We start from the raw sequence: 26,895 nt of genomic DNA, 5'->3' as shown, positions 1-26,895 counted from the left end.
ATTAATAAACGATTAATAAACGAATATGCATGCTATTGACCGTCAAATTAGGTTAAGTGTTTTATTAGCAGAGGAGTTTTGATTTTATTCAATGCACGACCTATATGATTCGAATTCTATAAAAAGAGTATTACTATTCAATATATTTAACATACTGCATTGAAGCTAAAACTGCTCTGTTAATATCTGTACTTAGAAACTGTTTTGTTCAAAATCGCATCCAGACTCCAGAGAGGATTTAGGGAGCCGCCATCTCCCTTTACTCATTTCATTTCTCTCCCTCTGTCTCCCTCTCTCTCTCTCCGAGGGTTTTCAAAATCAATCTCTCCGCCGCCCAGCGCAAATCCCTCTCTCTTCTCTGTCCGCCGATCAGCAACTTCAGCTCCTCTCTCCCTCCGCCGATCAGCAACTTCAGACCATCTGAAGCAATCTCTCTCCCCCGAGGCTGCTATGTCCTGCTCAGCGGTGCTCTGTCCCATATATGTATGTATGTAAAAGTCCGTTTGCTCAAGCTAATATAACAAGAAATGATTTCACCGTAGATCGTCCAGAATTATAATCTCTAATCTAATATATATACTCTCAATACCCAAATGGGTTCATCTGCTCAAGCTACAAGCCATGAAAACCTTGATACAGCCTCAGCAATTCGAACAGAGATCATAACTGGATCACATTTGTTTAAGATTTATGGATATTCTCTGATTAAAGGGATTGGCATAGGAAAAGCAATTAAATCTCATATTTTTACAGTTGGCGGGTATAACTGGATAATTAAATTCTATCCTGATGGGAAAACCAACGATGAAAAAGAATTTATATCCATTTTTCTTCAACTTAAAAGTAAAGCTACTGATGTGAAGGCACGAACAACTTTTACAATACTTCAACAGAATGGTGCCCCCTCTAACTTGAGCAGAACAATGCCAGTCCATACTTTCAAAAGTTCCAGCGATACATCTTACGCGGCTTGGGGTTATTCGCAATTTGCAAAGAAAACTGAAGTTGAGGCATCAAAACATCTGAAAGAAGATACTGTCACAGTGAAGTGTATCGTCAGTGTTCTTAAAGGAACTAAGCTTGAAGTAACCAATCCTTATGGCATCATTGTTCCACCGTCGAATTTGAACCAAAATTTGGCTAACCTACTAGAGAGCGGTAACGGGGCAGATGTTACATTTGTAGTAAAGGGAGAGAGATTTAAGGCACATCGGTGGATGCTTGCAGCAAGGTCGGCTGTCTTCAATGCCGAGCTTTTCGGTTGCATGAATGAGAAATGGGCAGACACCATAACGGTTTACGATATGGAAGCAACAGTTTTTAAATCAATGCTTTACTTCATTTATTCTGATTCACTGCCCAATTTTGAGGGTTGTGATGATGACAGTGAAAGGCAAAATATGAGGTTGATGGCTCAGCATTTGCTTGTAGCTGCAGATAGGTATCTATAATATTTTCTTTTTAATATTTTCCTTTTAATATTTTTTACTAATTTTAATTTGACGAACAACTATATGAAAAATAGATACCAGCTGGAGAGATTGAGGTTGATGTCTGAGGATTCACTGTGCAAGAACCTCGGTGTGAGAAACGCGGTAAATACATTAATTTTAGCTGAGCAACACAATTGCAGTCAACTCAAAGCAAAGTGCCTCAAATTTATGAGCTACCCTGAGATTTTTAAAGCTGTGGTATTGACTGATGACTTTCACAATTTGATGAAGATTTGCCCATCAGTTTTGAAGGATTTTAATCGAGTTTCTTTTTTTTCATGATTTATAGTGTCATATGGCTTATGAATTATCTCAGTTTATGAAATCATGTGTACTGGGTTTCCCACTTGCATATGTTACATCTTGTGTGGAAATGACTATATAGATTTTTACCTTGTTTTTTCACTGTAATTACTGTTAAGTATTTCTCTGTACAGCTTATTACTTTTTGACTGTATTGTTTTTATTTTCTTCACCACATGAACTTAGATAGCTAGCAAATATGTTATTAATTCCTTCACAAGGCTGCCTTTCAGGCTCCGGCCTTGAATTCAATTCTAGATTTTGAAGTCGGTCATTGCAAGAGCGAAAGGTAATTGCATTTCTTAACAGTCAGGGGACAAATTATTGAAATTGAAGAAGTCCGATTAATAATTTAATTATTTTAAAGAAATTTAGGCATTTTGTAGGGTCTTAAGTGCTTAAAAATCTTGGTCATCAGAAATCAGAACTCAGAAGTTGTATTACACTATCAATTGTGCTTGGTTGTCAAACTTGTGTTTTTTTTTTTTCAGGGGTACTATGTAAGTTTTGCCCGTCTGCTGATTTGGTTGTTTTATTTGCCCAAAAAAAGGGCTAAAACTTGATGAAGTATGTTGATTGTTTTTCTTTACTTCTTGAAATCTTCAAAAGCTATATATATTTTATCAAGTATTTTGAAAATGACCACACAAGTGTGAAAGGGGCTTTCTAGCTGGATCAGAACTTTCATTTTGATAAATTTAAGAAAATTTCAGGAGTGAGTCTATGGTACTATGCATATCATGGGTTGTTACCGTGCTACGGTTCTATATTCGAGTTTTCAAATCCGAACGGTCGATCCGAACCGTTCATCTTGTTCTCCATATTAATATGTATTTGGAGACCAAATTTTACATTTTTTGAAATTTTTTTATTACTTTTTTAGATATTTGGAAAATCACTTCATCTGAAAATTCTGGAACATCCAAAAACAGTGATTTTCTAAATATCTAAAAAAATAGTAAAAAAATTTCAAAAAATGTAAAATTTGGTCTCCAAACACATATTAATATCACTTATTAGATTTTGGCTCAAAAAAATATCAAAAAATGTAAAATTCTGGCTCAAATACGAACGGATCAAAGCCGAATGTACAAAATTAATATCACTTATTAGATTTTCCACTAATGCCTAAAAGTGGCGAGGCCAATATTCGTTAAGGATCCTAGCTAGCTAGTTAAAGGTTTAGTGGTTTTAATCATCTTTAGTTGTGTCTTTCTTTTAAAGTTGAGTGGTTTTAATCATCTTTGCACCTAAAGGATACTTTTGACCTATAAAGGATTCTTTAGTGGTTTTAAAAGATACTTTTGACCTAAAGGATACTTTTATTAGCAGAGAAGTTTTGATTTTATTCAATGCACGACCTATATGATTCGAATTCTATAAAAAGAGTATTCAATATATTTAACATACTGCATTGAAGCTAAAACTTCTCTGTTAATATCTGTACTTAGAAACTGTTTTTGTTCAACATCGCATCCAGAGAGGATTTAGGGAGCCGCCATCTCCCTTTACTCATTTCATTTCCCTCCCCCTGTCTCCCTCTCTCTCTCCGAGGGTTTTCAAAATCAATCTCTCTCTTCTCTGTCCGCCGATCAGCAACTTCAGCCCCTCTCTCCCTCCGCCGATCAGCAACTTCAGACCATCTGAAGCAATCTCTCTCCCCCGACGCTGCTATGTCCTGCTCAGCGGTGCTCTGTCCCATCAGCCTCGCACCCTCTCAAGGTCATCAGGCTTTCTTCTCTCTCTTTTCCAAAAGGTGAACAAATTAAACAGTGCCACGGTCCACTTTCCCTAATTCGTTGCTCTTCTCCATACAGATACATCCTCTTCAAATAAATTAATTAGCTCACACTGATTGTCTCAGTTTCCAAGGCGACCGTTGAGTTGGCATTAAATATTATCTAAATCAAAATCCTATATAACAAGAAATGATGTCACCGTAGATCGTCCAGAATTATAATCTCTAATCTAATATATATACTCTCAATACCCAAATGGGTTCATCTACTCAAGCTACCAGTCATGAAAACCTTGAGACAGCCTCAGCAATTCGAACAGAGACCATAACTGGATCACATGTGTTTCAGATTTATGGATATTCCCGGTTTAAAGGGATTGGCATGGGAAAACCAATTAAGTCTGATATTTTTACGGTTGGCGGGTATAACTGGATAATTGTGTTCTATCCTGATGGGAAAACCAACGATGACAAAGAATATATATCCATTTATCTTCAACTTGAAAGTGAAGCTACTGATGTGAAGGCACGAACAACTTTCACCATACTTCAACAGAATGGTGCCACCTCTAACTTTAGCCATACAATGTCAGTCGAAACTTTCAAAAGTACCAGCGATACATATTACAAATCTCGGGGTTATTCACAATTTGCAAATAAAATTGAATTTGAGGCATCAGACCATCTGAAAGATGATACTTTCACAGTGAAGTGTATCGTCAGTGTTCTTAAAGGAACTAAGCTTGAAGTAACCAATCCTTGTGGCATCATTGTCCCACCATCGAATTTGAACCAAAATTTGGCTAACCTACTAGAGAGCGGTAACGGGGCAGACATTACATTTGTAGTGAAGGGAGAGAGATTTAAGGCACATCGGTGGATGATTGCAGCGAGGTCGGCTGTCTTCAATGCCAAGCTTTTAGGTTGCAGGAAAGAGAAATGGGCAGACACCATAACGGTTGACGATATTGAAGCAACAGTTTTTAAATCAATGCTCTATTTCATTTATTCTGATTCACTGCCCGATTTTGAAGGTTGCGATGATGATGGTGAAAAGGAAAATATGAGGTTGATGGCTCAGCATTTGCTCGTAGCTGCAGATAGGTATGTATAATTGTTTTTTTTTAACATTTTCCTTTTAATATTTTTTACTAATTTTAATTTGACGAACAACTATATGAAAAATAGATACCAGCTGGAGAGATTGAGGTTGATGTCTGGGGATTCACTGTGCAAAAACCTCAGTGTGAGCAACGCGGTAAATACATTAATTTTTGCTGAGCAACACAATTGCAGTCAACTCAAAGCAAAGTGCCTCAAATTTATGAGCTCCCCTGAGATTTTTAAAGCTGTGGTACTGACTGATGACTTTCACAATTTGATGAAGATTTGCCCATCAATTTTGAAGGATTTTAATTGAGTTTCTTTTTTTTCATGATTTATAGTGTCATATGGCTTATGAATTATCTCAGTTTATGAAATCATGTGTACTGGGTTTCCCACTTGCATATGTTACATCTTATGTGGAAATGACTATATAGATTTTTACCTTGTTTTTTCACTGTAATTACTGTTAAGTATTTCTCTATACAGCTTATAACTTTTTGACTGTATTGTTTTTATTTTCAATGTTCTGTAACTCAAAAACATGTGAAAAGTGTTAAATTCATCACCACATGAACTTAGCTAGTAAATATGTTATTAATTCCTTCACAAGGCTGCCTTTCAGGCTCCGGCCTTGAATTCAATTCTAGATTTTGAAGTCGGTCATTGCAAGAGCGAAAGGTAATTGCATTTCTTAACAGTCAGGGGACAAATTATTGAAATTGAAGAAGTCCGCCGATTAATAATTTAATTTTTTTAAAGAAATTTAGGCATTTTGTAGGGTCTTAAGTGCTTAAAAATCTTGGTCATCAGAAATCAGAACTCAGAAGTTGTATTACACTATCAATTGTGCTTGGTTGTCAAACTTATGTTTTTTTTTTTTTCAGGGGTACTATGTAAGTTTTGCCCGTCTGCTGATTTGGTTGTTTTATTTGCCCAAAAAAAGGGCTAAAACTTAATGAAGTATGTTGATTGTTTTTCTTTACTTCTTGAAATCTTCAAAAGCTATATATATTTTATCAAGTATTTTGAAAATGATCACACAAGTGTGAAAGGGGCTTTCCAGCTGGATCAGAACTTTCATTTTGATAAATTTAATAAAATTTCAGATGTCCTGAGAAATGTGTAAATTAGATATTAATAAATATTATTTCTACAAATTAATAAGGTCATTAGTTGAATAGTTTACTGAGACAATCCAAACATACTCTTCATTAATTGTTTAAGTTGATTTTTGAGAAGAAGATAGTTTCATTAATTCACCCTAAAGCTTATATGAGTACACATCTTACATATAGGTCCCTAATCTATTTCATAATTTTCGTTTTACATAATTGCCTTATTTAAACTTAACTCTCAACAGTTTATTATCCTCTTGATATCCATTTCCTTCGATGCTCAATTACATATTAATTTTGTTTGATCAATTGGTGGTTAATTTTTTTGGTTCAGTTTCAATTATTTTGGAATAGTTAATTGTTTTATTAATTAAAGAATGTATAATTTATAGTCACCAGTACCAATACCTTTACCAATGGCACACATCTAATTAATATCATAATTGAGATAATTAATTAATTATATCCATGGAAAATGCTGAAGTTGTCTTAGTCTCACTTTATTTAATTTTTTTTTTCTCATTTTTTGATAACCAAAATCACATGTGTTTCTAGTTGAGCTGTTTGCATTAAAAAAACAATTGAAAAGTGAAATTGCTGACAGATCTTTGGTGACAGAGCACTATTGGGAAACCAGTTGAATTGGGACATAGTTTGGTATATTAATACTACAAAAATAATTTTTCCGAATGTATATTTTTAACAAGTTGAATTGGGACATAGTTTGGTATGTATATATCTCTATTTAGTACAAGGAAACCTAGACCACAAAATAGTCCCCTTGCTGTATAATTGATAGAAAAAGACAAACGGTGCACCCGTGAACATAGAATGCGATCAGGAACAATAATACAAAATAGGAGAATAGGACAGTGCGGTGTCCAATAGAGCCCTTCCTGCAAAATTTATTTGTTCTAGTTTCATATAAAAGCCTTGTTTATTTGTTCTCTCAAGGTTAAAGATATGCATGTATCAAGTTATATTAAAGTACCTACACGCACAAGAGAGAGAGGCAAGAAACATGAAGCTAAACAAGACAAAGAGTTCAAGAAACAGCAAGATTGCAAACTTCATACGCAGACAGTACTTACCTGAAGTCAGGAGGGATGAACATAGAACAGGGGGGACTTTCCCCTTGTTTCTGACAAGGAAACCGAACCATTAGAACACCAGTACCAGTGTACCAGTAGGCAAACTGGTACGAGGTGGTTACTGGTACCAATTTTGTTTCATTTCCCATACTTTCGTTTTAATTTCTGTACTTTCGTTTTAATTTCGTTTTAATTAATTAAAACTTAAGACAAGGCATTAAGCATAATTAAGTTAAGAAATGTTGTTTTACTTTTATTCAACTTTGACTTAAGAAAATGACTTGGTAGAAGTCAATTAATGGCAAAACTTCAAACAGTCAATAGCATATACAATTTTGATTATAAATAAAGTTTGGTTCAAATCAGAAGCGGAGCTATGTTATCAGTTAGGGATGGATAAAAATATTTGTGTTTGGCTGAGGTGGTACGAATAGCATAAGATGTCTGGTGCTATATATTGTCTTGAAAATCTCCAATGAAGGTTAAATTTTTGGCTTTTTTTATGCTAAAGGAGAAGATTTTAATGCATGATGTCATGCATAGAAGAAACTGAAACTGCGATGTTAAGTGTGTTCTATGACTCCGAATCAGACGGTTTAGTCGGTTTGGGACACATCTTTGGGTGAGATGAGTAAAAGGGATGCTACTGACATGCAGTATGAAAATGGTGGTAATTCAATCTATGAATACATCCCCGGGTCAGGCGCTGATGAGCACATTGAACTATCCATGTGGCTGAGAGCCCTCACAGCCCAGGCACAACGACGCAATTATCAGGGGCAGTATGCTGAAAACTGATAATCATATAAACAATTTTTTTAATGAAATCTTAATTTACTTTCTGATTGTTTAGTGAAGCTTAAAATGGTGTAAATTTGGGCATATGATCTTATAAAGTATAAATATCTAGCAGTGACTAAATAGAAAGCAGTTTTAATTTTAACATTGTCAAGAAAAAGAGCTCTCTGCATACGCAAGAGACAGACACCTGGAGAAATTGGAAACTGACAAAGGTTTCCAAGGAAACAAATGGTACCAATCGGTACACGAACAGGCAAGGAGCAGACAGCAGTTCTCACTGGTAAATTTGAACCTGGGCAGAGAGTATTCACAGTTTACTTGTATTTCAGAGGGGCTGTCAGAAGACTACGGAAAAATCGCATTTAGATTCCCAGGTTCTTCTCTTTTTTCAAAGAGTGAGAAGGGGCACAGGCCTTTTTAAATTCTCAGTACTGTAGTTTTACTTTTCAAATTTTTATGTATTGTAAACTCTATCAATTTTAATATATCACACCTACAGGTTACCACTCAAAAAAGAAAAAGAAAATGTATATCAGATCATAATCTCCATGCTCACGATCATAAATTTATCTCATCAGGAACTATTTTTGCTCTTTAATTTTGTGTTTTTCTGTTTTTGGGTCAGAATTGATGCCAGAGAAGAACCTTTACATACTCTCTTGGTATTTGACATGGGGTAGGTATTGCATTGCATTGGTACATTAGTACATCAACAAAAAGAAAATTCCACTTGTGCTAAGAAAACCACCGGTACAGAGGCAGCAAGCAAACCTAGGTATATTACAGGTACTTGTCAGTAGGTAAGACAATTGGTACTTAACAAAAAGCGTTTCTGCTGAGAACAACCCCCCTCTGACATAAAACAAGCCCCATGTGACAATCATAAAACTGGAATAATCAAACATAAAACAAGACCATCTTACATGAAGCCCCCTGTGATAATAAAAAATCATGAACAGTAGCACATGGTCCCTTCATGTCTAATTTCAGATATACCTCTGAACAACAAAGTTTTACCCAAAAGGCAGCTCCCAAAGAACCTGAAATGAAACATCCCAAACCACATCCCAACCAAACAATACACCAAAATCCATGCTGACACCATGATATTAGGCATCTGAAAAACTTCCTCAAATACCCCTATATATTAACATAAATCTACATAGTGTTATACACATATCTACTATCCAAAGTAAAAATCTAAATGAAGAACAGTCAGTCACAACAAAATAAACAAGGAGCTAAATACACAAGCAATATAACTAATAGTTCACTGAATAATCAATCAATCAGTCACAACTACAGTATAGACGAGCAACTAACTACACAAGAAATTAATAGTTTAGCACATCTCCTCAACTCCATAACATAACTAAAACAATTTATGCCATCTTTGCCACCTCTATTAGATTTCAGCAGTCACCAGTGAGAGGGGTGTTAGGTCGAGGCTGAGATTAGTGCGAGGGGGTGGGAGGCGGGGATGGAGGAAAACGCCCGCATCCAGGCGGATACCGACGCACGGCGGAAACATGGCGACGCTTGGGTGGAGGAAAGTTGCTGCTGCCAGGGATCCACTGACGAACATCTAGGGGGACACGGTCAGCAGAGCGAGAGGGAGGAGGAACACGTCCGCATCCTGAGGGCCATCGGCGGACGGCCGATACATGGCGTGGCTTCAGATTGCGCGCTGATGGGGCCTCGGAGATCTGCCGCGGCGGCTTGGGCTGTGGCTCAGGCTCACCATTGGGGCGTGCAGTTGACTGGAACTTCTCTGGGCCCCACTTGGAGCTAGAGCAGACGGTTGCCAGATCAAAGAGGTTAGAGAAGAACCACTCTCGGGAGATTTCTTCAGAGAAGTGCGAGGGCTTGCCAGGGCTATTCTCCCCCACCTCTGAGTGTGGGACCAGCCCTGCCAGTATGTCCGCAACTCGTCTGAAAAATTAGCAGTTTATATAAATCAAATATCTGAAAACTTAGTGCTTGAAAATATCGCAACATAATTTCATCAAGTTTGCTATTAGGATCAACTATCTGATTATTATTTTGTTAGTATATGTTATTAACACAGGTTCTTCATATATATTATTTTGTTGTTGTTATCAGAATAAATTCTGACAAAGTTCAGCAACTGCAATTGTAGGTAAAAGCTTTCCCAAACACTGAAGTAACCTTAATTATGTGTAATTGGACAAAAAATAACATGAGAAAAATAAGTTACCATACTATGGTTTGACTGGTACAGTAACCGTCATTTGGCTGTTGTTGGTGCCTGTGTTCTAGTACCGCATCACTGGTACCTTATATTGCATTTGAGTATGTGCAAAATTGGGTCTGGTATAGGCCAGTAAGGTACCAGACCTAGTCCATAGTAACCTAGCAGCAAAAATGGACTAAAGTGCACCCAACTGTTTGAATTGAATCCCCTGCAGAATTTTTTTATTGAATAATATCCAAATGTTAACAGTGGTTGATGAAAAGACATATAACAATTCTGCGTAATTTATAAATAACACCCTGTACCAGTGGTTAATGTGTAATTACCTCTTTTGTCGGCGGTGAGTACCAATTGCTGCAGCAGCAATAGGCTTGTAAGGTTGGAGTTTAGAGGAGGCGGTGTCCTCCAAATCATCTTCAGATGCCGGGACCTGTAACCCCATGAGTTCCTCATTGAAGCGTGCATTGGACAGGCAATTCTGTGGAGCCCACTCTGTTATAGAGCATGACGCCGCAGAATCAGATGGGGGCCGACAAAAGAACCACGGGGAGACATAAGTAGAGGTTCCCGTCTCTTCTTCTCCAGGCTGAGGTCCTTGTCTTCTCTTCTTCAAGGATTTCTCATCTGAGTCCGATGAGATGCTGATCACGATGGTGTCGTGAGATGATGCCATCCTAAAAAGGAAAGAAAATGAATCTTTGCGTATGAAAAATAAAGAAAATGAAAGCAAACCCTAGAACGAGAATGGGTAACAAACCTTAGAACGAGATAAATTCTTAAAATAAAATAAATAAAAATCAGAGAACGAAAGATAGCATACAGGAAATGGCTTAGGAGCGACAAGAGAAAAGAGAAACCAAAGCCTCGGCAAAGAGGGCGTGGAGGGAGAGCGCCGAGTTGTAGTCGAGGTCGGAGTAGAGAAGAGAGAGAGAGAGCTGGAGTGTCAGGGTCAGGGTATAGAGAAGAGAATAGAGAATAGAGAGCAGAGAGCGGGGTCAGGGGAGGAAACGAAACGAAATGAAATGAAAGGGAGCGGGGAGGGAAAATAAATAGAAATAGAAACAGAAATAGAATCAGATAGGCGGTGGGTGGAGCGAGGGAGGGAAAAAATAGAAAAGGCAATTTCTAAATTAGCGGGAGAGGGCAAGGGGGCAGTATTATTTGTGCTCCAAGATTCGTGCCAAGATCAAAGAACTATCCTGAGCCATCCATTCCTAATTTGTTTGTTTAGTCACTTAAGTTTAATTGTCGTAATTTAGCCACGGAAACCATACTATTTATATATTAATTGAAGCACAGTAGTACAATTTCTGAATCTCTCGATCGCGCATTTATTATATTTGTATAGACTAGTTAATATAAATCGACAAAACTAATAAATAATCTAAGTATATTTCTTTAAAACTAATAAGTTTTGTACTTTTATCTTCATTTTTATATTACGTACATAAATGTTCTAATTCGTCAATGATTGTGATTAAAAGATGAAATTTTAGATTACATAACAATCCTTTAATCAAATAATCTTTCTTCTTTTGATTAAATGCACATGTTTTACGTGTATGTGTCCAAGTATTACTTTGACTAATTTATAAAATTGTTACTGTTAATTAGAACATGTCCAAGAATTAGAACATGCACATGTTTTGTACTGTTAATTATTACTTCTCATAATTTATTGGAATTTTTTATTTTTACATTTTCTTTAAGAAGCAGTCAAAGTATCAGTCCAAAGTGCACTTGCAACATATTTATAATTAAGTATATAGAAATAAGATTTTGATTAATTAGCACATAAATTATCAACACACACCAAGAATGAGGGTCTAGCTAGAATCAAACATTAATTATTCTTTAATTACTACACAAATTTCAAATAAATAGAATCATACAAACCATTACTCACAAGGAATTTTTGCAAAAAAATATTTAACCAACTTCTTTTTCTTCTTATTTCTTTATCTTCTTCAAGCATTAATGGAGAAATTGCTTTCAAGCGACTCTCCAATTTCCCTATCCCTTTGCTGTTACCTCTCATATCCACTGTAATTTTCTTCATCTAATTATATGCTAGTAAAAATTTTATTTTCTTCATGAAAATTCTTCAAATCATAGAACTAACTCAAATTAATTTCATGAAAATAACCAAAAAGAAAATGAAAAAGAGAACATACGGCCAGTAGGGCTGGTATATATAATAGGTAAGTAATAATGACTACAGAGTAACGTACAATGCTCCATATTTTACAACTTTTTATAAACCTACCCATATGGCCATATTTACAAAATAAAACTAATATCCCTACCAAAAAGGTTTTAAAACTATATTTTTTGTTTTAGGTTTTGATCATATCTAGTTAAACCTTGTGCGTGATTGTTTTTAGTCTCTTTTTTTTTCGTGGCAGATTAGGGGATCAAGTGCTATATATCATATAATTTATTAGTCATTAAGCACCAATAGATCAAAAAATATTTTGGTGAATCCGAAGTACGAATTATCTAAAATAATATTAGGAGAAAATTTGTGTATCGATTGTTACTTTGTATCATATTTGTTCTTTTTTGTTTTTTAAAGTTATATTTTGTGTCAGTATTTAAATATGTACATGCTTAGTCTTGATTAGCATGTTAATGTATGGTTCTTATCATACTAGTTCAAAATTAACACTAATGTAATTAGAAGTTTATATTCAAGCAATAAAACTTTATACATATAAGAACATGGAAATTAATAATCGAGAAACGCCGCATGAATTTAGGTACTTGATATTTTATTACATTTTTCGTCAAAAACAAATCTCAATTTGTGTAAAATTTAGAAGAAAAAAAAATAACACAGGCAAACCAGAAACATACTCAATCTCAAAAAAGTTTGCTAATATGTGAAAAAAAATCTCAATAGTATTTTTGTTGCATCAGTCATTCAAGTCACTGCACATAATTAGATGGGCACATCAATTGCCTTTATCGGGATCCCGTTCTTCCTCGGATCCCGGGGGTGCTGCCATTAGGTGGTCGTCAGGGTTGCTACCCGAATTCCTATGAAACACCATTCAATAAAACATTTTTTTGTTACAACACAAGAAATAATAAGGGTATTATGTAATATGTATCTGTTTCATTTTTAGGGGTGGTATATGTCGAACTATGAACAAAATAAAGAAACAAGGAAAGAAATGCAAAAATAAGTACATGTTTGGCTGAAGCAAGTTGGTTCCCTGATTCATCAGATCATTGCCATTTAGAGGTCCCGGATAGTTCATCGATGAATGTTGAACGGCACTGGTACTGGCACTAGCACTGGTACCGGCATTGGCTCTGTCTCTGAGCCTAGCCAACTGTGCCTGATTGTCCAAATTCAAAAAGAAGAAAGAATCAATATCTAGTGTAGCTTAGTAGTTCTAATTATAGAAATAATTAAAGACGATTTGTGTAATTTTATTTAAAATGTATGAACCTTCTTCCTTTCGATCAGGTAGATTGCAGTTTCGTAGGCAGTTTTCAGGAATTACAATTGTTCTATGTATCTGTACATACAGAGAATTCACAAAAAAAAATTCGAGTAAATAAGTCTTTCCTTAACCACAGCTTTCCTCATTCCATTGAAATGTAATCTTTAATTTGCTCCAGTTTAGAAACTAAAGCCATAAAACAATCCAATTTTCACAAACTAACTCTAATTTGTTCAACTGAACTTCAATTAAGATGATTTGTCTTGACCCAAATTTGTTATTAGGCTATACTAGTGTTCAACTGCTTATCAATAAGTGCACTCCATTGCTGTTAAAAGAAAATTAAACGATAAGTTGAACTAATAAGGTTTGGTGAAATGATTACCCAAGCTCGCCAAATTTTTTATCCTTTGGATATATTTCCTCAGTCAGGTTAAGAAACCTCTGCGGGCCCTGTAAAGAAAGTGTATAATCAGAACAAAAGAAGGAAAAAATATATGGCATTGTAGTATCAAGTTATTTTCTACTTATCTTAAAAAATAGTAAAAAAATATTAAAAAAATGAAAATTTGGTCTCCAAGTATATTTTTATACAAAAATCATGTTTAACAGTTTCGATTGACTATTTAAGCCTTAAAATAGAGATATGGATCCATAGTACAGGTAATATGGGCCTTTGCTGTTTCACTTGCGAGTTTAAATGAAGTTCTGAAGAAGTTTGGTCCTTCAATGGGGTGGAACAAAAAGATAATAAATTTCTTTTTGGACATTTTATTTTTTTTATATTTCCATAAATAAAAAGTTCTGGGATGCTTTCGAAACAAGGTAAGAAAATGCAGTATATTATAATACCTGCTCGATGGCATGAGAGGTACCGGATCCCCTGAAAAAGATCATTAAAAAAAAGTTGTATAAGCTTTGATTTAATTGACACAGAAATTAACAGATTTCTCCATATATCTGTTTATGGTCATTTTGGTTAACAGCCGATAGACCAAGATGTAACTTGAAATGAAGAATAACAGGTATCAAACAGGTACCAAATATGGGGCATTTGTTGTCAGAGAGAAAAAGAATATTAATAAAACTAAGTACTCAAGATTCATGCGTGGTTGAACATCGATTTGATGTTTGCTGTTCTCTTTGAAGGCTTCTTTTAAAGCCTATTTTTGTAAAGTAAGAATGTTTATATCAGATTAATATTAGTTGCAAAAAATTAAAAATAAATAAAATATTAAAAGAACTAGAGTTTATTATGTTTACCTTAATACCTTCCTGCTCACTATCATATATATAAGAAACACATCGATAATATGAAAAGAGAAAAAGATGTAATTAGCAACAGCTGAAAAACAAAGAAACGTGAACAACTTTGAAACAAGGGAATGAGTAACACACCTCTCATATCTCTCTTTGGGACTCAAATTAACAAACCTGTTTACCATGTCCTCAAAATTGCTGAAAAAAAAATACAAAAATAATTAGATGATTTTATTGGCACTTATTTTAATCGTAAAATATATTTTCCAATATTCTCATTTCATTTAAATATGGTTCTACTTGTTCTCCATTTGCAAAACAAAGCAATGAACTTGAGAATATAAAACAAAAAGCTGGTAAACAGATACCAGCACTTGGTAATACTTTATAAAAGACTCACCATGAACTTCTCTTAAATAATTTAGATAATTAAACTGCAATTGTCAGATTAAGAAAACATAAAGGAATTCTTACAATTTATCCTAAATCCAGTTAACACATATTACTCTTTCACCAAATCATGTAAATAAGGACTAAACATATACAAAATAAAAAACAAGAGATAAGGAATTAGAGGTTACGTATTCGGTCCTAAGACAAGCTCTGCCTTCCCATTGGGATTAAACGAGAGGAAAAAACTTTCGGTATCGCTTAAAATGGACAATTCTTCCATCTTCTTTGCCATGCCACTTATCCTCCTTTGATGGCTGCTTTCCTTATTTTCATCCATTTTCTTCTTGTTTCCATCCATCCTATTAACTTATAAAAAAGAAAAATGAGTTGTTATTTGTCAAAGCAACCTAATTCTCAGAACAAATAAAAGATTTTTCATTTATCACTTCTCACAAAATAAATTCTTTATTGGAAATAACCCGGAAAAAAAGGTTAATTAAATCCAGCAGTTAAATTTGCAAACCATTGAAACAAACCAAATAATTAAAGATCAAATCTTTAGAACAATACAACTAAACCCAGGTGAATAAATGGATATATTTCTGAAAAGCGCACCAACTGGAGCATGCAACTATTGGTAGAAATAATTAAGAGAAATAGGGAGGGTTTAAAATTGAATATATTTATTTCAGTTTTAAGCAACTATTAAGCAAAAGGAAATATAAATTGTGAGCTAATTAATTAGAAAGAATACTTGTTGGAATTCATGTGATATAGAATGCAGAAAACTACTTTTAAAGGAATCCAATTACAAAATCAAGAATGTGTCAAGAAACCTAAAATACAAATCAGCTGACTAGTAAAACAACCTCACTACAGATTATTCATGGAATCACAGATTCACAATCCATTATGAGGTACTCCCATTGCTATAACTTACAACAAATTGCAAAAAGAAACGAAGTAAACATGAACCAGAAATTAAGTGAGGTAGAGTAGAGCAGAATAGAGATAGAAACCTCAGAGAAGAAAAGAGGAGAGATAGGCGCTCCAGTTGCTCTACCTAGTGCCTTTCCAGAGTTGTACAAGAAACAGAGGAGGTGATACTTGAGACTTGAGAGAGAAGAGGGAGTAAGAGGAGGTAAAGGTACATTTAACCGAGTAAAGGGAGTTTTAAGTGGTCAAGTGGATAGTGTAGGCTGTTTCGGATTTAACCTTTTCGGATCTACAATTTTAATTGGGCCCTTTAAGGGAAGCCCACTAGAAACAGAGACTCTCTGAAAGGATTCGTGCTGGCTTCGATCTATATTGAGAAATGATAATTTTAACATGGGCCCTGATTTGGGCTTGGGCTGGGCCCTTTTTTGTTCTACATTGAAGAGCAAATTATTTCTGTTGACATCAAATTCTATACTCATCCCCGTAAAAAAGTTTATCTACTTCGTAAAAAAAAAATTGGGTAAGCAAAATAAAAAAAAATAAAAGTTTGACATGGACTATTTGGAATTTTACAGAAAAGCATGAATTTCATCGAAGCCACATCACAAGTAACAAAAGTACAATAGGACGTTTTAAACAAAATTAATTAATTATTTCTTTCAAAAAAATTTGGTTGACAAGACAAACCTCAGAAATCTTTATAAAAAATGTGACCATAAAAAATAAGAAAAATAAATAAAGAGCAAAATCATTTGCAACTAGAAACAATCACAAATCACAAATAAATCAAACCAAATTTGTCCCATGTAAAAATCAACAAGTAGTCTTATCATACATAAGTCCACATAAACTCACAATACACACCATATATAATACAAACCGTACAAAGTAACTAGTACCAGTTGTTAAACTCAAAACACAAAAAAAAACAACAACAACAACTCTTAAACATACAACACAAAAAAGGTACAATATATATATTTTTTTCAATAATATTGTTGTATCACCCAAACTTAAATTAGAGCATAATTTATTTATTTTTTTTCATTTTTCCCCCTTTTTCCTTTTTTCCCCCTTTTTCCTTTCTTTCCCTTTTTTTTTCCTATAGTTTTCCATTAACATTTAAAGTATTTGTCAAAATAAATTAAATCTCAAAGTAGAACACAGCACTCCCCACCAACCCTCCCTGTCTTTTATTTCTTTTTAGAAAATAGTATTACAATTCTTATTTTTCAATACACAGCTACACATGCCCTTTTATCATCATTTTAAGATAGATGGTACAGCTAACCAAATCAATTACAATCAGCCATCTTTAGTGAAGGAAAAATACAATTATTGACTATCTCTAATTAATCCTCCAGAGATGGAAACGCAGCCAAGAGAGATCCTTAGAATTGCCTCCTTTCATTTCCTGTTTCCTGCTTTGATTTGATACGGATCCAACCATATCTGCTTGTAATCCCAACAGTATCAAATAAGTTCGACAGTGACACACAAAATTATACAATCTCCCTATCCTGGGGTGTGAAGACTTGAGGAGATGGATACAACAATTGTCTTCGATTATATAATCAATTGAGATTCTTTTTATCTTTTTTTTTTTTTGTTTTTTTTTTTGGTTTTTGTAGTTTTTTGTTGTGGTTCTATTTTTTTGTTAATTTTGTGGATGAGGTGGTGTAGAGGGCATATGGAGAGACAATAGAGAAGAAATTGAAGTGAATGAGCAAACAAGTCCAGCCTAAAAAAGATTCCTTTCTTCTGCAAGAGTTGCGAAAAAAATATTACCATCTTATAACATGGGCTGAGCAGAAAAATATTATGACAACTATCAGATTGATAATATATATATAAATATTGCAATGCCATTTAATTGATAACAATGTAAATGCATCATTCTGATGCTTTTACTTCTTATATGGACGTGTTTATGAATATGCCAACGGAAGTAGTTTAAAAATGAATCAAAAAGTTTCAAATGTTATTGCTCTCAAATGCTAATGGTTGGAATACAAGATTGATGTAAATTAAATAGTTGCTACTGGGAAAGACAACTCCTATACTTTTTCTTTGGAGAAAATGTTAGAGAATCTGTGACTGAAATCCACCAGCACAAAAATGAATTTAAAAATTGGTTTACTGAATAGAAGTTGCAAGTACGGAACAAATACAATGAGACTTAAAATAAAAGGCCAACGAAGCACAAGTACTTACGGTATACCAACAAATCAGAAATCCGAGTATGAAAAAGGAAAACCGAATTACAGACGTCTGGTACACTGGTACTGTTCATGAGTGCAATTATGATCCTTATGTTATGTACCAATGTCGTACCAATAAGATATTTCTAATGATGAGTTCCCTCTAATGAAGTAATGATTAATTAATCAAAATGATGTATCCATCAATAAAGAGAAGATATAAAATTAAAAATTTAAGTAGTTCACTATGAGGTCTCAAAAGTAGGTTACCTTCTGTTGGAAATGTCACAAATGTGCTTCCTTCATTAAACCAGACTTGGTAATTAGGGCCACCCTTCTTTGACTTCTCCGTCAGAGTTGAACAGTCTTTAATTTCCAGCTCGCGAAGATTCTTGGGTTGTTCTTCGATTAACTTCTCTGTCAGAGTTGAGCAGTCTTTAATTTCCAGCTCACGAATATTCCTGGGTAGTTGTTCCGATTCCAATTCACATAGGTTTTGACAGTTATGTAGATGAATATACTGGAGAGATGCAAGATTCTTCAAGTTTTTCGGAAAATGGGTACTATTGTAATCATAAATTGACAAATCTGTGAGAGAGATCAGAGACTGGAAAACCTCTTCATCCAAGGAATATTCATCAATGTAGTAAATTACGAAAGCTTCTAGTGCTGAGATAATTTCATTTGATAGTATCAATTTCAATAATAAAAGGTTGTCAACTGCAACCTCTTTAAGTACAGATGTGTACTTGTCCATGGGAGATAGTTTCATCTCAGGGCTGTGCCTCACCCGTAGTGTATGAAGTGCAGTTAATGAATTCAATCCCTCTAAACGACCATCTAATCCCACTACAGTCAGCTCCTTGAGACTAGGCAGGTGACCAACACGTAGAACTCCCCTCAGTTTTTTAAACATTATATACCATATCTCAAGGGAACATAGTACCGGTAGATTTGATTCGGCAATAATGACATCAACATTTGGGCAATCCGAAAATTTTAGCCTCTCCAAGGAGGAAGGCAATGGTTCATTTGATGTGATCAAATTGAGGCAGCCATCTAATTCAAGCACTATCAGGGAGGTCAAGGCTCCAATACCTCCCAAGGAACTGAGCAAATAGCATCCTTTAATGGTAAGAGACTGGAGATTCTTCAATAAACATAGGACTTCCTTGGGAGGAAGAGAGGTTATTGTCTGAATATTAGTTAGTTCAAGTTCAGAAAGGGAAACAGTGCATTGTATGCAAGTGGATAATGCATCACTAGTAATGCAACATGTTGATATCTTAAGTTTAGTGAGTGAAGACGGTAAAACCAACTTGGACTCTTCATTTTTCTTGAACATTTTTTCTATGTGGTAATGCATGAACATAACCCACCCATCCAAAAGCTGATCTCGAGAATAATCTTTATTCAAAGGGTCAAATGTCAATATCTCTGCCCACTCATCCAAAAGTGGATCCGAAGAATCATCAAATGCTGCTTCCAATCTGTGTTTCACTGAAAGAAAAAACAGCTTCACATTTGACTCAAAATTTCTGGGTAATAGTACATCCTCTTGTTTCAGGCACTCTACTATTTGCTTCACGACCTCATGTTTGGATTGGTTCCCTTCTTCCTTCTCCAACAAATCATTCCCAGAGAAATAACTAAGTTGTGGGATGTTGCTAATCTCTAAAGAAGTGAGATTTGGTGGAAAGGTAGGCATTTTTTTCAGGTTTTTGAAGCCCTGTAATATAAGAGTTGTACAACTGGGAAGTGATTCGTGAATGGATGAGATTTCATCTACCTTATTACAATCCATTAATATTAGTGATCTGAGATGTTTTAGTGAATTCTGACTTGAGAACCAATTTGGAAATCTATCTCCTCCAAATCCTTTAAGTGTGAGGGCACTTATCTTAGGATGAGGATGCAATGCCTCTAATAATTCAACATGTTGAGTAGAGAGACATGCAACATTATTGGTGTTGCTTTCATCAGAGGTCCACTCAAATTCTAGTTCCTGGAGATGTTTCTTGTTTCCCAAATTGGCCTTTACAGCATCCGCTGTACTCCCTACATTCTCAAGACCTGTAATGCGCATTCTACCTCGAAGTTGATTCAAATTTTCTAGTTGGTGTAATTCATACCCACGTTCCTTTCTTGCAATGAATTGATGAAGGCGTTGGAGGGACGTCAGTCTTCCAACTTCAGAAATACGAGGTATCCTCTCCTCAAATGTTGTTAAGCGCCTCAAGCTAATGAGGTCAGAAACCTTGGGTAGGGATTCACAATATGGCAGGACAAACGTTTGAAGGTTGTAAAGTTTGCATATGGAATCGGGAAGTTTCTTACTAGGCTGAAAGCCATAAATATTCAGGGAACGGAGATGCTTTAAATTGCCCATATAGTCTGGCAAGTCAACAACAGAATGACAAAGATCTAACACCCTCAGTTTTTTCAAGTGTTTCAATATCTCTTGTAATACTTCCTTTGCGACAAAAAAACCATCATTTTGCACAATAAAAGTGCGTAATTTCTTCATGAGGCATAATGTTTCTTTCTTTAATTTGTTTACTATGCTTGCGGGTAAATGGATGTGGCGAATGTTTTCCATTCTAGATAACATGTTGCTTATGTGGAAAGGAATTTCTCTGGAATTAGTGGTGTCTATTCTGAAAAAATCATCACCTTGAACCTGTTCTGCAAGCTCATAAAGCAGGTCATGTAGTTGATAACGTATCTCCTTTTTATATACAATTTGATCCAAAAAAAACCTTGATACGAGCTCATTCAAGTAATTTTGACCGATATCCTCCAACCTTTCTTGATTATGTATTGGCCTAATAAAACCTTCTGCCATCCATAAATCAATTAAATATGGTGGTGCGAACCTCGAAACTATTGGATATAAGCTACAGATAGCAAAACAACGTTGGAGATCTAGAGGAAGCTGCTGATAGCTCCAAATCCTCGCTTTCATGTTATCTCCCAACCAATCTTTTTCTGCTACCTCCTCCCAATGCCTTAGGTCAAGTTTTCCACTCAACTCATGACCCACTAGCTTTGCTGCACCAGGATCTCCTTTTAGCTTAATAGCTATTTTTCGACCTATTTCTTCGAACTCCTCTTTTTGCAAATGAGAATTGCTAGGCCAAGCATAGTGCATAAAGAGCTCCAAAAATTGATCCTCATGTATGTCCTGCAAATAATAGGTCTCTATTTCTGTAACACCAACAAGGCCGACCTTTTGTGCAACATTTTTGGATTGAGTTGTAAGTATAATTCTGCTCCCTGGTAAGCAACTACTTAAGCAACCAATGAATTTCTCCCATTGTTCAATAAAACCCTCAATATCACACCAAAAATCATCTAACACAAGTAGAAGTTTCTTAGATCCTAACATGTGTCTTATTTGTGTTAAAAGAGCTTCAAGAGATGTAGGGGGGTTATAATTATGAGAGCATTCTATTGCCTTTATTATTTCTATCATGATCTTAATCACGTCGGCGGCGTTAAATTTGCGAGGGGTATGCACCCACAAACAAAGATCAAATTGCTCTTGCCCATCCATATGTTTATAAACATGCTGGGCAAGTGCAGTTTTCCCAACACCAGAACGGCCCGTAATGGCAATAATTGGGATTGCTTGCCTAGTGTTTGGTCCAGGCTCAGAATTTAAAGGTTTTTCCATGAGTAAGCTGACTATGGTTTTTTTATCTATCTCACGACCGAAAATTCTGGCAGGAGGCTCTGAAATCGTATCCCTGTCAACATCACTATTACTAGCATTTTCTTGGTCCTCTAACAAATCACGAAATTCGTTGGCCTCCTTTGCAATTTCTATGAGTTTGTCTATACAGCGCTTTAGCATGATTCTTTTCCAGGAGAAAACAGATAAACCATATTTTAACTTAATCGAAGTAATATCAAGACACCGGGGTACAAATTGGGATGGTAAACTAATTCGGGTTCCCCTCTCATTCTTCTCCTTTTGTTCTAGTGTTTTTCTATCATCATTTACCTTTTGCTTAAGCAGTTCATACTCGAATAGGTCGATTGCTTCCTCAGCCTCATAGTATGCATCCTTGAGCCTTCTGAGCCAGACCTCTAGCTTGTCCTTGTTGCGGCTCTTTTCAGCTTTCTCAATCGCCAGAGAGAGGCGAGGAAGTACTATAGCCGCCAGTATCTTCCTTCTTTCATCGATGCCAGTGCCGAGATAGTGATGCGCTTTGTCGAATAGCATTTTCAATAAGGGGGATGCCAGCCAACCTAAGGAGGTGAGAACAGCTGCCTCAGTCATGCCTGGCCTTGTCTTCTCTTCGTACGGGCTTTAAGTGGGATCACTTAATTTTGACACATGTTTTGGATAGTGTTGAAGAAAGTTCAGAAAATTAGAAAGGAATGATACGAAATGAGATTGTAATGTAGCTATTTTTTTGGGTGGGTAGGGGAAGAACTTGGATGTGGTAATTAAGTTCAACGGTTCTTTCTTTATTCTCTTTATTTTGCCCCTTGGATTTAGAAAAGTGGTTTTTCGCTGAAAGCAGAGAGGTGATGTAATTATTTTCTAACCCATGTGCCATGAAGTTGACATGTTTAATGTTTTTCTTCTAAAAAATATAAGGTATTTAATTATATTGAGTATTTAATAAGCATTAAGAAAATATCATTTTGAATTTGACATTTATGAGGTACCATTTTAAAAAAAAAAAAAAAAAAAAACAGCGCCGTAACATGTTTTTCAAAACATAACAGTTATCCTTTATAAATCTTCATATTTTCGGATGATCTTTGCAATTCTATAAATTAGTTTTCTAAATCACCACCCTATGAACTCATTTCAATTTATTCTAAAACCTCACAAAACTTGAGTTTTTTCTTCTTTTAAACAGTTTTAATGGATCACACAATATTATGATAAGATTTTGGCTTTCAAAGTTTGATTTTGATACTATAGTTGTTGATGGTGTTGGTGTGGGTCAGACATGCAATATATATTGTTGGTAGACACTATTGACTGATCTATCTATTTTAAATATATCGAGTGAGGCTACAGTACTGTGTACATATAGCTAGAGTATTAATTATACCCGCTGCGGGTAGTCCGTGCCCTGCCCGCCCGTACCCTATGTCCGGAGTACCCGTGCCCGAGCCCGGGTATAGGTCAGGTAAACGGGTACGGGCAAAAAACGGGCTGGTCACTCTTTTTTGGACAAAAACTTGACCATACCCGGACCCGACCATACCCGTACCCGACCACACCCGTACCCGCGTACCCCTATTCCCGTACACGTGCCCTGCCCCTATACCCGACCCACTTTAATTTAAAAATAAAAATTCAAAATTCCTCCCTTTCCTCCACTTTAATTTAAAAATAAAAAAACAGAAAAAAAAGAAAAAAAACAGAAAAAAATAATAATAAACCGGACCGGACCGGACCACCCTGCCCCTCAAGGGTACAACGGGCACGAGTATAGAACGGGCAGGGCACGGTTTTTGAAAAAAAATACCTGGGATACCCTACCCGAGATACCCGTCTACCTGTCATACCCGTGCCCGTGCCCGGGTATGCCCGGCCCGCCCTGCCCCTACTCGAGATAAAAACACTACATATAGCTCATATTAGTTCATATTATGGACTAATATCTCCATTTGAAAAGTTCAAATAGTTGATCTAAACGGTTCAACATAATCTCCATATGAAAATGCACTTATAGATTTAATTTGAAAATGAAAATATTAATCCATAGTACGAACTAATATACACTATGTATAGCAGACACTATGTATAGCAGGGAGTAATATATATATACGCGCTTAACTTTGGATATCCAGATTATATATTGCCAGCACATTAGATGAAATTTTATGTATATCTTTTTGTAGAATAGCATCCATAAGAGCATCACGCTTTCATGCCTAGACTATTTGATTGTTCCTGGGGGCTAGCTATTTGTCTATTGAAAACGATATAAAACAATATTCTCTGAATATATATTTCATTGTAAGAGATTTTAAAAGGAAGCGTCTTCATTGAGCATATCTTTAGTTTATATATACATTTAAAACAACTTGGAATATGTATATTTAAAACAACAACTTGGAATATGTATATTTAAAACAACAACTTGGAATATGTATATTTAAAACAACAACTTGGAATATATATATTTAAAACAACTTGGAATCAATTTTAAAAACATGAGGCGCCTCATGTTTTTAAGAGAATTATCGACTTTTAAATTGTAATTAGTGTCAATAATCTTACGTGACATCAAGTTTTAAACAAACACAATTGAACTTATGATTTAATCGTTTAAATTGTTTTTGGGTCCCTAAAAGTTAAAATTTTCTATAACTCAAATCGCAAATGACAACTAATTAACCAACTTGAGCTGATTAAGTATCGTTGAATAACACCGAGCGTTAAAAGTCGTAAAATGTCTTCTTATAAGCTTTTTGTGATATATTCATGAAACAAAAAATTCAAACAATTTTTTTTTTTTGCAGCATAAATATACCTTCATATTTTACTTCCTCGTCAATGAGCTATATATTCTTAATATATAGAGTAATGATTTTCATCCTAAGCTATATATTCTTAAAATAGAATATTCTTATTGTTAATGGACCAGTCCATGATCGAGGATATTCATTTCATACATAAAATAGAGCATTTGATAGTAAATTAATTATGAGGTAATTGTTATCAATTGAATATTTTAAGGGATGTGATTGTTTATATTAAAAGATCAGAGTTATATAAATTGAACGGAATTTAGGTTGCGCGCGTATTAGACTGCGGGAGGAAGTATTCAAACTAGCGAGGGATAAAGAAGCAATGTGGAAACAATGCTCATGGCTGAGATTAGCGGACAATAATATATACAAAATACTTTCATGCGGCCGCAAACGGCAGGAAAAACACAATTAAACTCCGTAATCTCATTAAAAACCGAGGAAGGTACAAAAATACGGGCACAGCAATTACCTGATTAGTATCTCATTAAAAGCTCAGAGAGTTAAATCGGACATAATTCAGGTTGTGTATAAGACTGTGGGAGCATGTATTCAAACTAGCGAGGGACATAATTCAGGTTTTTTTATTGTTCATAATCATCTGAATCAATGGATTTTCGACATATCTTAAAAAATAATAAAAAAAACTCCAAATTCCCACTTTTCAAATTCTCACACGATATTTCTTATTTTTAATATTTTTTATTTTCCTATGTATAAAAATTTCGGTGCTGCATTTATATATGCATGCTGATTGCTGAACTAGATAATGTAAGCTCTCCAACTCTAATTGTAGCCGGTACGTAGGAGAGATTTTACTAATGACTACCCACCTCCATTGGAGCCCAGGCGCTGGGTAATTTTATGATTAAGGTGAAATTTCCAATGTACCTACCCTCGATCGGCTTAATCTCTTATTTTAAGAAAACTATATATGTATTATTTTTCTCTATGAAGCTACCGACTTCATTTTTTTTCTTTCCAATCCAGCCATAACAAGAGTCAGCATGCTACCAACTCATATTTTTTCGAATAAAAATAAAGAATATGAGACGAAATTTTATTGGCCTACCCTTCTATCTCCCCGATGAAATGTTCTCTCAAATTGCTCGCCTAGCTCCCTTCGTTCTCATGTGCATAACCCAGAAAGAAAATAATTATTTAGCCACTAGGTACAATATGAAATTTGGGCCGTTGTTAGTTGTCTTTACAGCGAGTTACATCGCCCATTATTTGGGCCCTCATTTGGATTGGGCCTGTTTATTTCTAGATTAAACAGTCAATTATTCCTACTTGGATCAAAGCACCAGGAATTATTTCTCTGTATAGTTTGTTTCCTTTATTGCAGAAGGGGGAAGTGAAAGAAACATATTAGTTTGTGATTTAATATGTGAAGACATCACATCGCCGGCCATTTTTATTAATATCCCTAAAAAAATTCAAAATTTTACAAATGCCCCTGCCTCCAATTTTTTTTTAAACATGCCCTGACCGCCTGGGCTTCGGGCGGCCCAAAAACCCAAATGAAGCGCCAGAAGGAAGGGCGGCCCATACAACATATGAGGCGCCCCGAGTTGTGGCAGCCCAAACGGTGAGTGAAGCGCCCCAGGGACGGGCACCCCACTACCCATGTTATTAACCCGTGAGCACAGCACCTTCTTCCCCTCTCTGCCTTCATCTAAGCCGTAAAAAAACAGAAAAAAAAGTGAAAAAAAGAAGAAGAAACCCTGCTGGATCTTGCTCCCTCTCTGCCTCGCACCACGCTCGTCACTGCCTCGCCTCGATTAGCTTCTCTCTCAATCGAACAAGTGAGTTCTCTTTTTTTTTTATTCGATTAAGGTTAGAGTTTGGGTTAAATGTGATTAAATGGTGTAATGTGATTCGGTTTGGTTCGATTCGATATTTAGGGTTAAATGTGAGTAATTAGTTGAATTGATTGAATTGATCGAATTGGTTCGATTGGATGCTTGAATTGTGGCAATCGAAAAGTGAGTTCTCTTTTTTTTGATTCGATTAGGGTTTAGGGTTTGGGTAAAATGTGATTAAATGGTGTAATGTGATTCGGTTTGGTTCGATTCGATGTTTAGGGTTAAATGTGAGTAATTAGTTGAATTGATTGAATTCGTCGAATTGGTTGGATTGGATGCTTGAATTGTGGCAATCGAAAAGTGAGTTAGATGGTTGAATTGCTTGATTGCTTGAATTGGATGCTTGAATTGCTTGAATTGGTTCAATTGCTCGAATTTAGGATTATGATTTATGGTAAAATTGCTTGAATATCAT

The 26,895-nt window shown here is 35.4% G+C and overlaps 4 protein-coding genes across 4 annotated transcripts; 2 read left to right on the top strand and 2 right to left on the bottom strand.

Annotated features, from left to right (window-relative positions):
- The first annotated feature begins 281 nt into the window (after nt 1-281).
- LOC144575663 (BTB/POZ and MATH domain-containing protein 1-like) lies at nt 282-1,868 on the top strand. The gene is made up of 2 exons (XM_078325916.1): nt 282-1,441; nt 1,526-1,868. The coding sequence occupies exons 1-2, from the start codon at nt 594-596 to the stop codon at nt 1,773-1,775; spliced, it is 1,098 nt and encodes a 365-aa protein (XP_078182042.1). The 5' UTR covers nt 282-593; the 3' UTR covers nt 1,776-1,868.
- A 1,355-nt stretch (nt 1,869-3,223) lies between these two features.
- LOC144575572 (BTB/POZ and MATH domain-containing protein 2-like) lies at nt 3,224-5,114 on the top strand. The gene is made up of 2 exons (XM_078325801.1): nt 3,224-4,638; nt 4,723-5,114. The coding sequence occupies exons 1-2, from the start codon at nt 3,791-3,793 to the stop codon at nt 4,952-4,954; spliced, it is 1,080 nt and encodes a 359-aa protein (XP_078181927.1). The 5' UTR covers nt 3,224-3,790; the 3' UTR covers nt 4,955-5,114.
- An 8,555-nt stretch (nt 5,115-13,669) lies between these two features.
- Nucleotides 13,670-16,011, bottom strand: LOC144575488 (agamous-like MADS-box protein AGL65). The gene is made up of 7 exons (XM_078325685.1): nt 15,988-16,011; nt 15,157-15,327; nt 14,714-14,773; nt 14,579-14,597; nt 14,411-14,478; nt 14,168-14,198; nt 13,670-13,768 (listed from the first exon to the last, which is right to left on the bottom strand). The coding sequence occupies exons 2-7, from the start codon at nt 15,324-15,326 to the stop codon at nt 13,697-13,699; spliced, it is 420 nt and encodes a 139-aa protein (XP_078181811.1). The 5' UTR covers nt 15,327; nt 15,988-16,011; the 3' UTR covers nt 13,670-13,696.
- A 1,934-nt stretch (nt 16,012-17,945) lies between these two features.
- Nucleotides 17,946-22,393, bottom strand: LOC144569119 (putative disease resistance RPP13-like protein 1). The gene is made up of 2 exons (XM_078319353.1): nt 18,379-22,393; nt 17,946-18,004 (listed from the first exon to the last, which is right to left on the bottom strand). Exons 1-2 carry the CDS (start codon nt 22,391-22,393, stop codon nt 17,946-17,948), a joined length of 4,074 nt encoding a protein of 1,357 aa, XP_078175479.1.
- Nucleotides 22,394-26,895: the final 4,502 nt, after the last annotated feature.

Source organism: Carex rostrata, chromosome 1, assembly GCF_964058835.1.
Source record: "Carex rostrata chromosome 1, lpCarRost1.2, whole genome shotgun sequence".
In the NCBI taxonomy this organism is placed as follows: domain Eukaryota; kingdom Viridiplantae; phylum Streptophyta; class Magnoliopsida; order Poales; family Cyperaceae; genus Carex; species Carex rostrata.
Note: the sequence above shows the minus strand (reverse complement) of the source record. Positions and strands in the feature narration are given on the sequence as shown.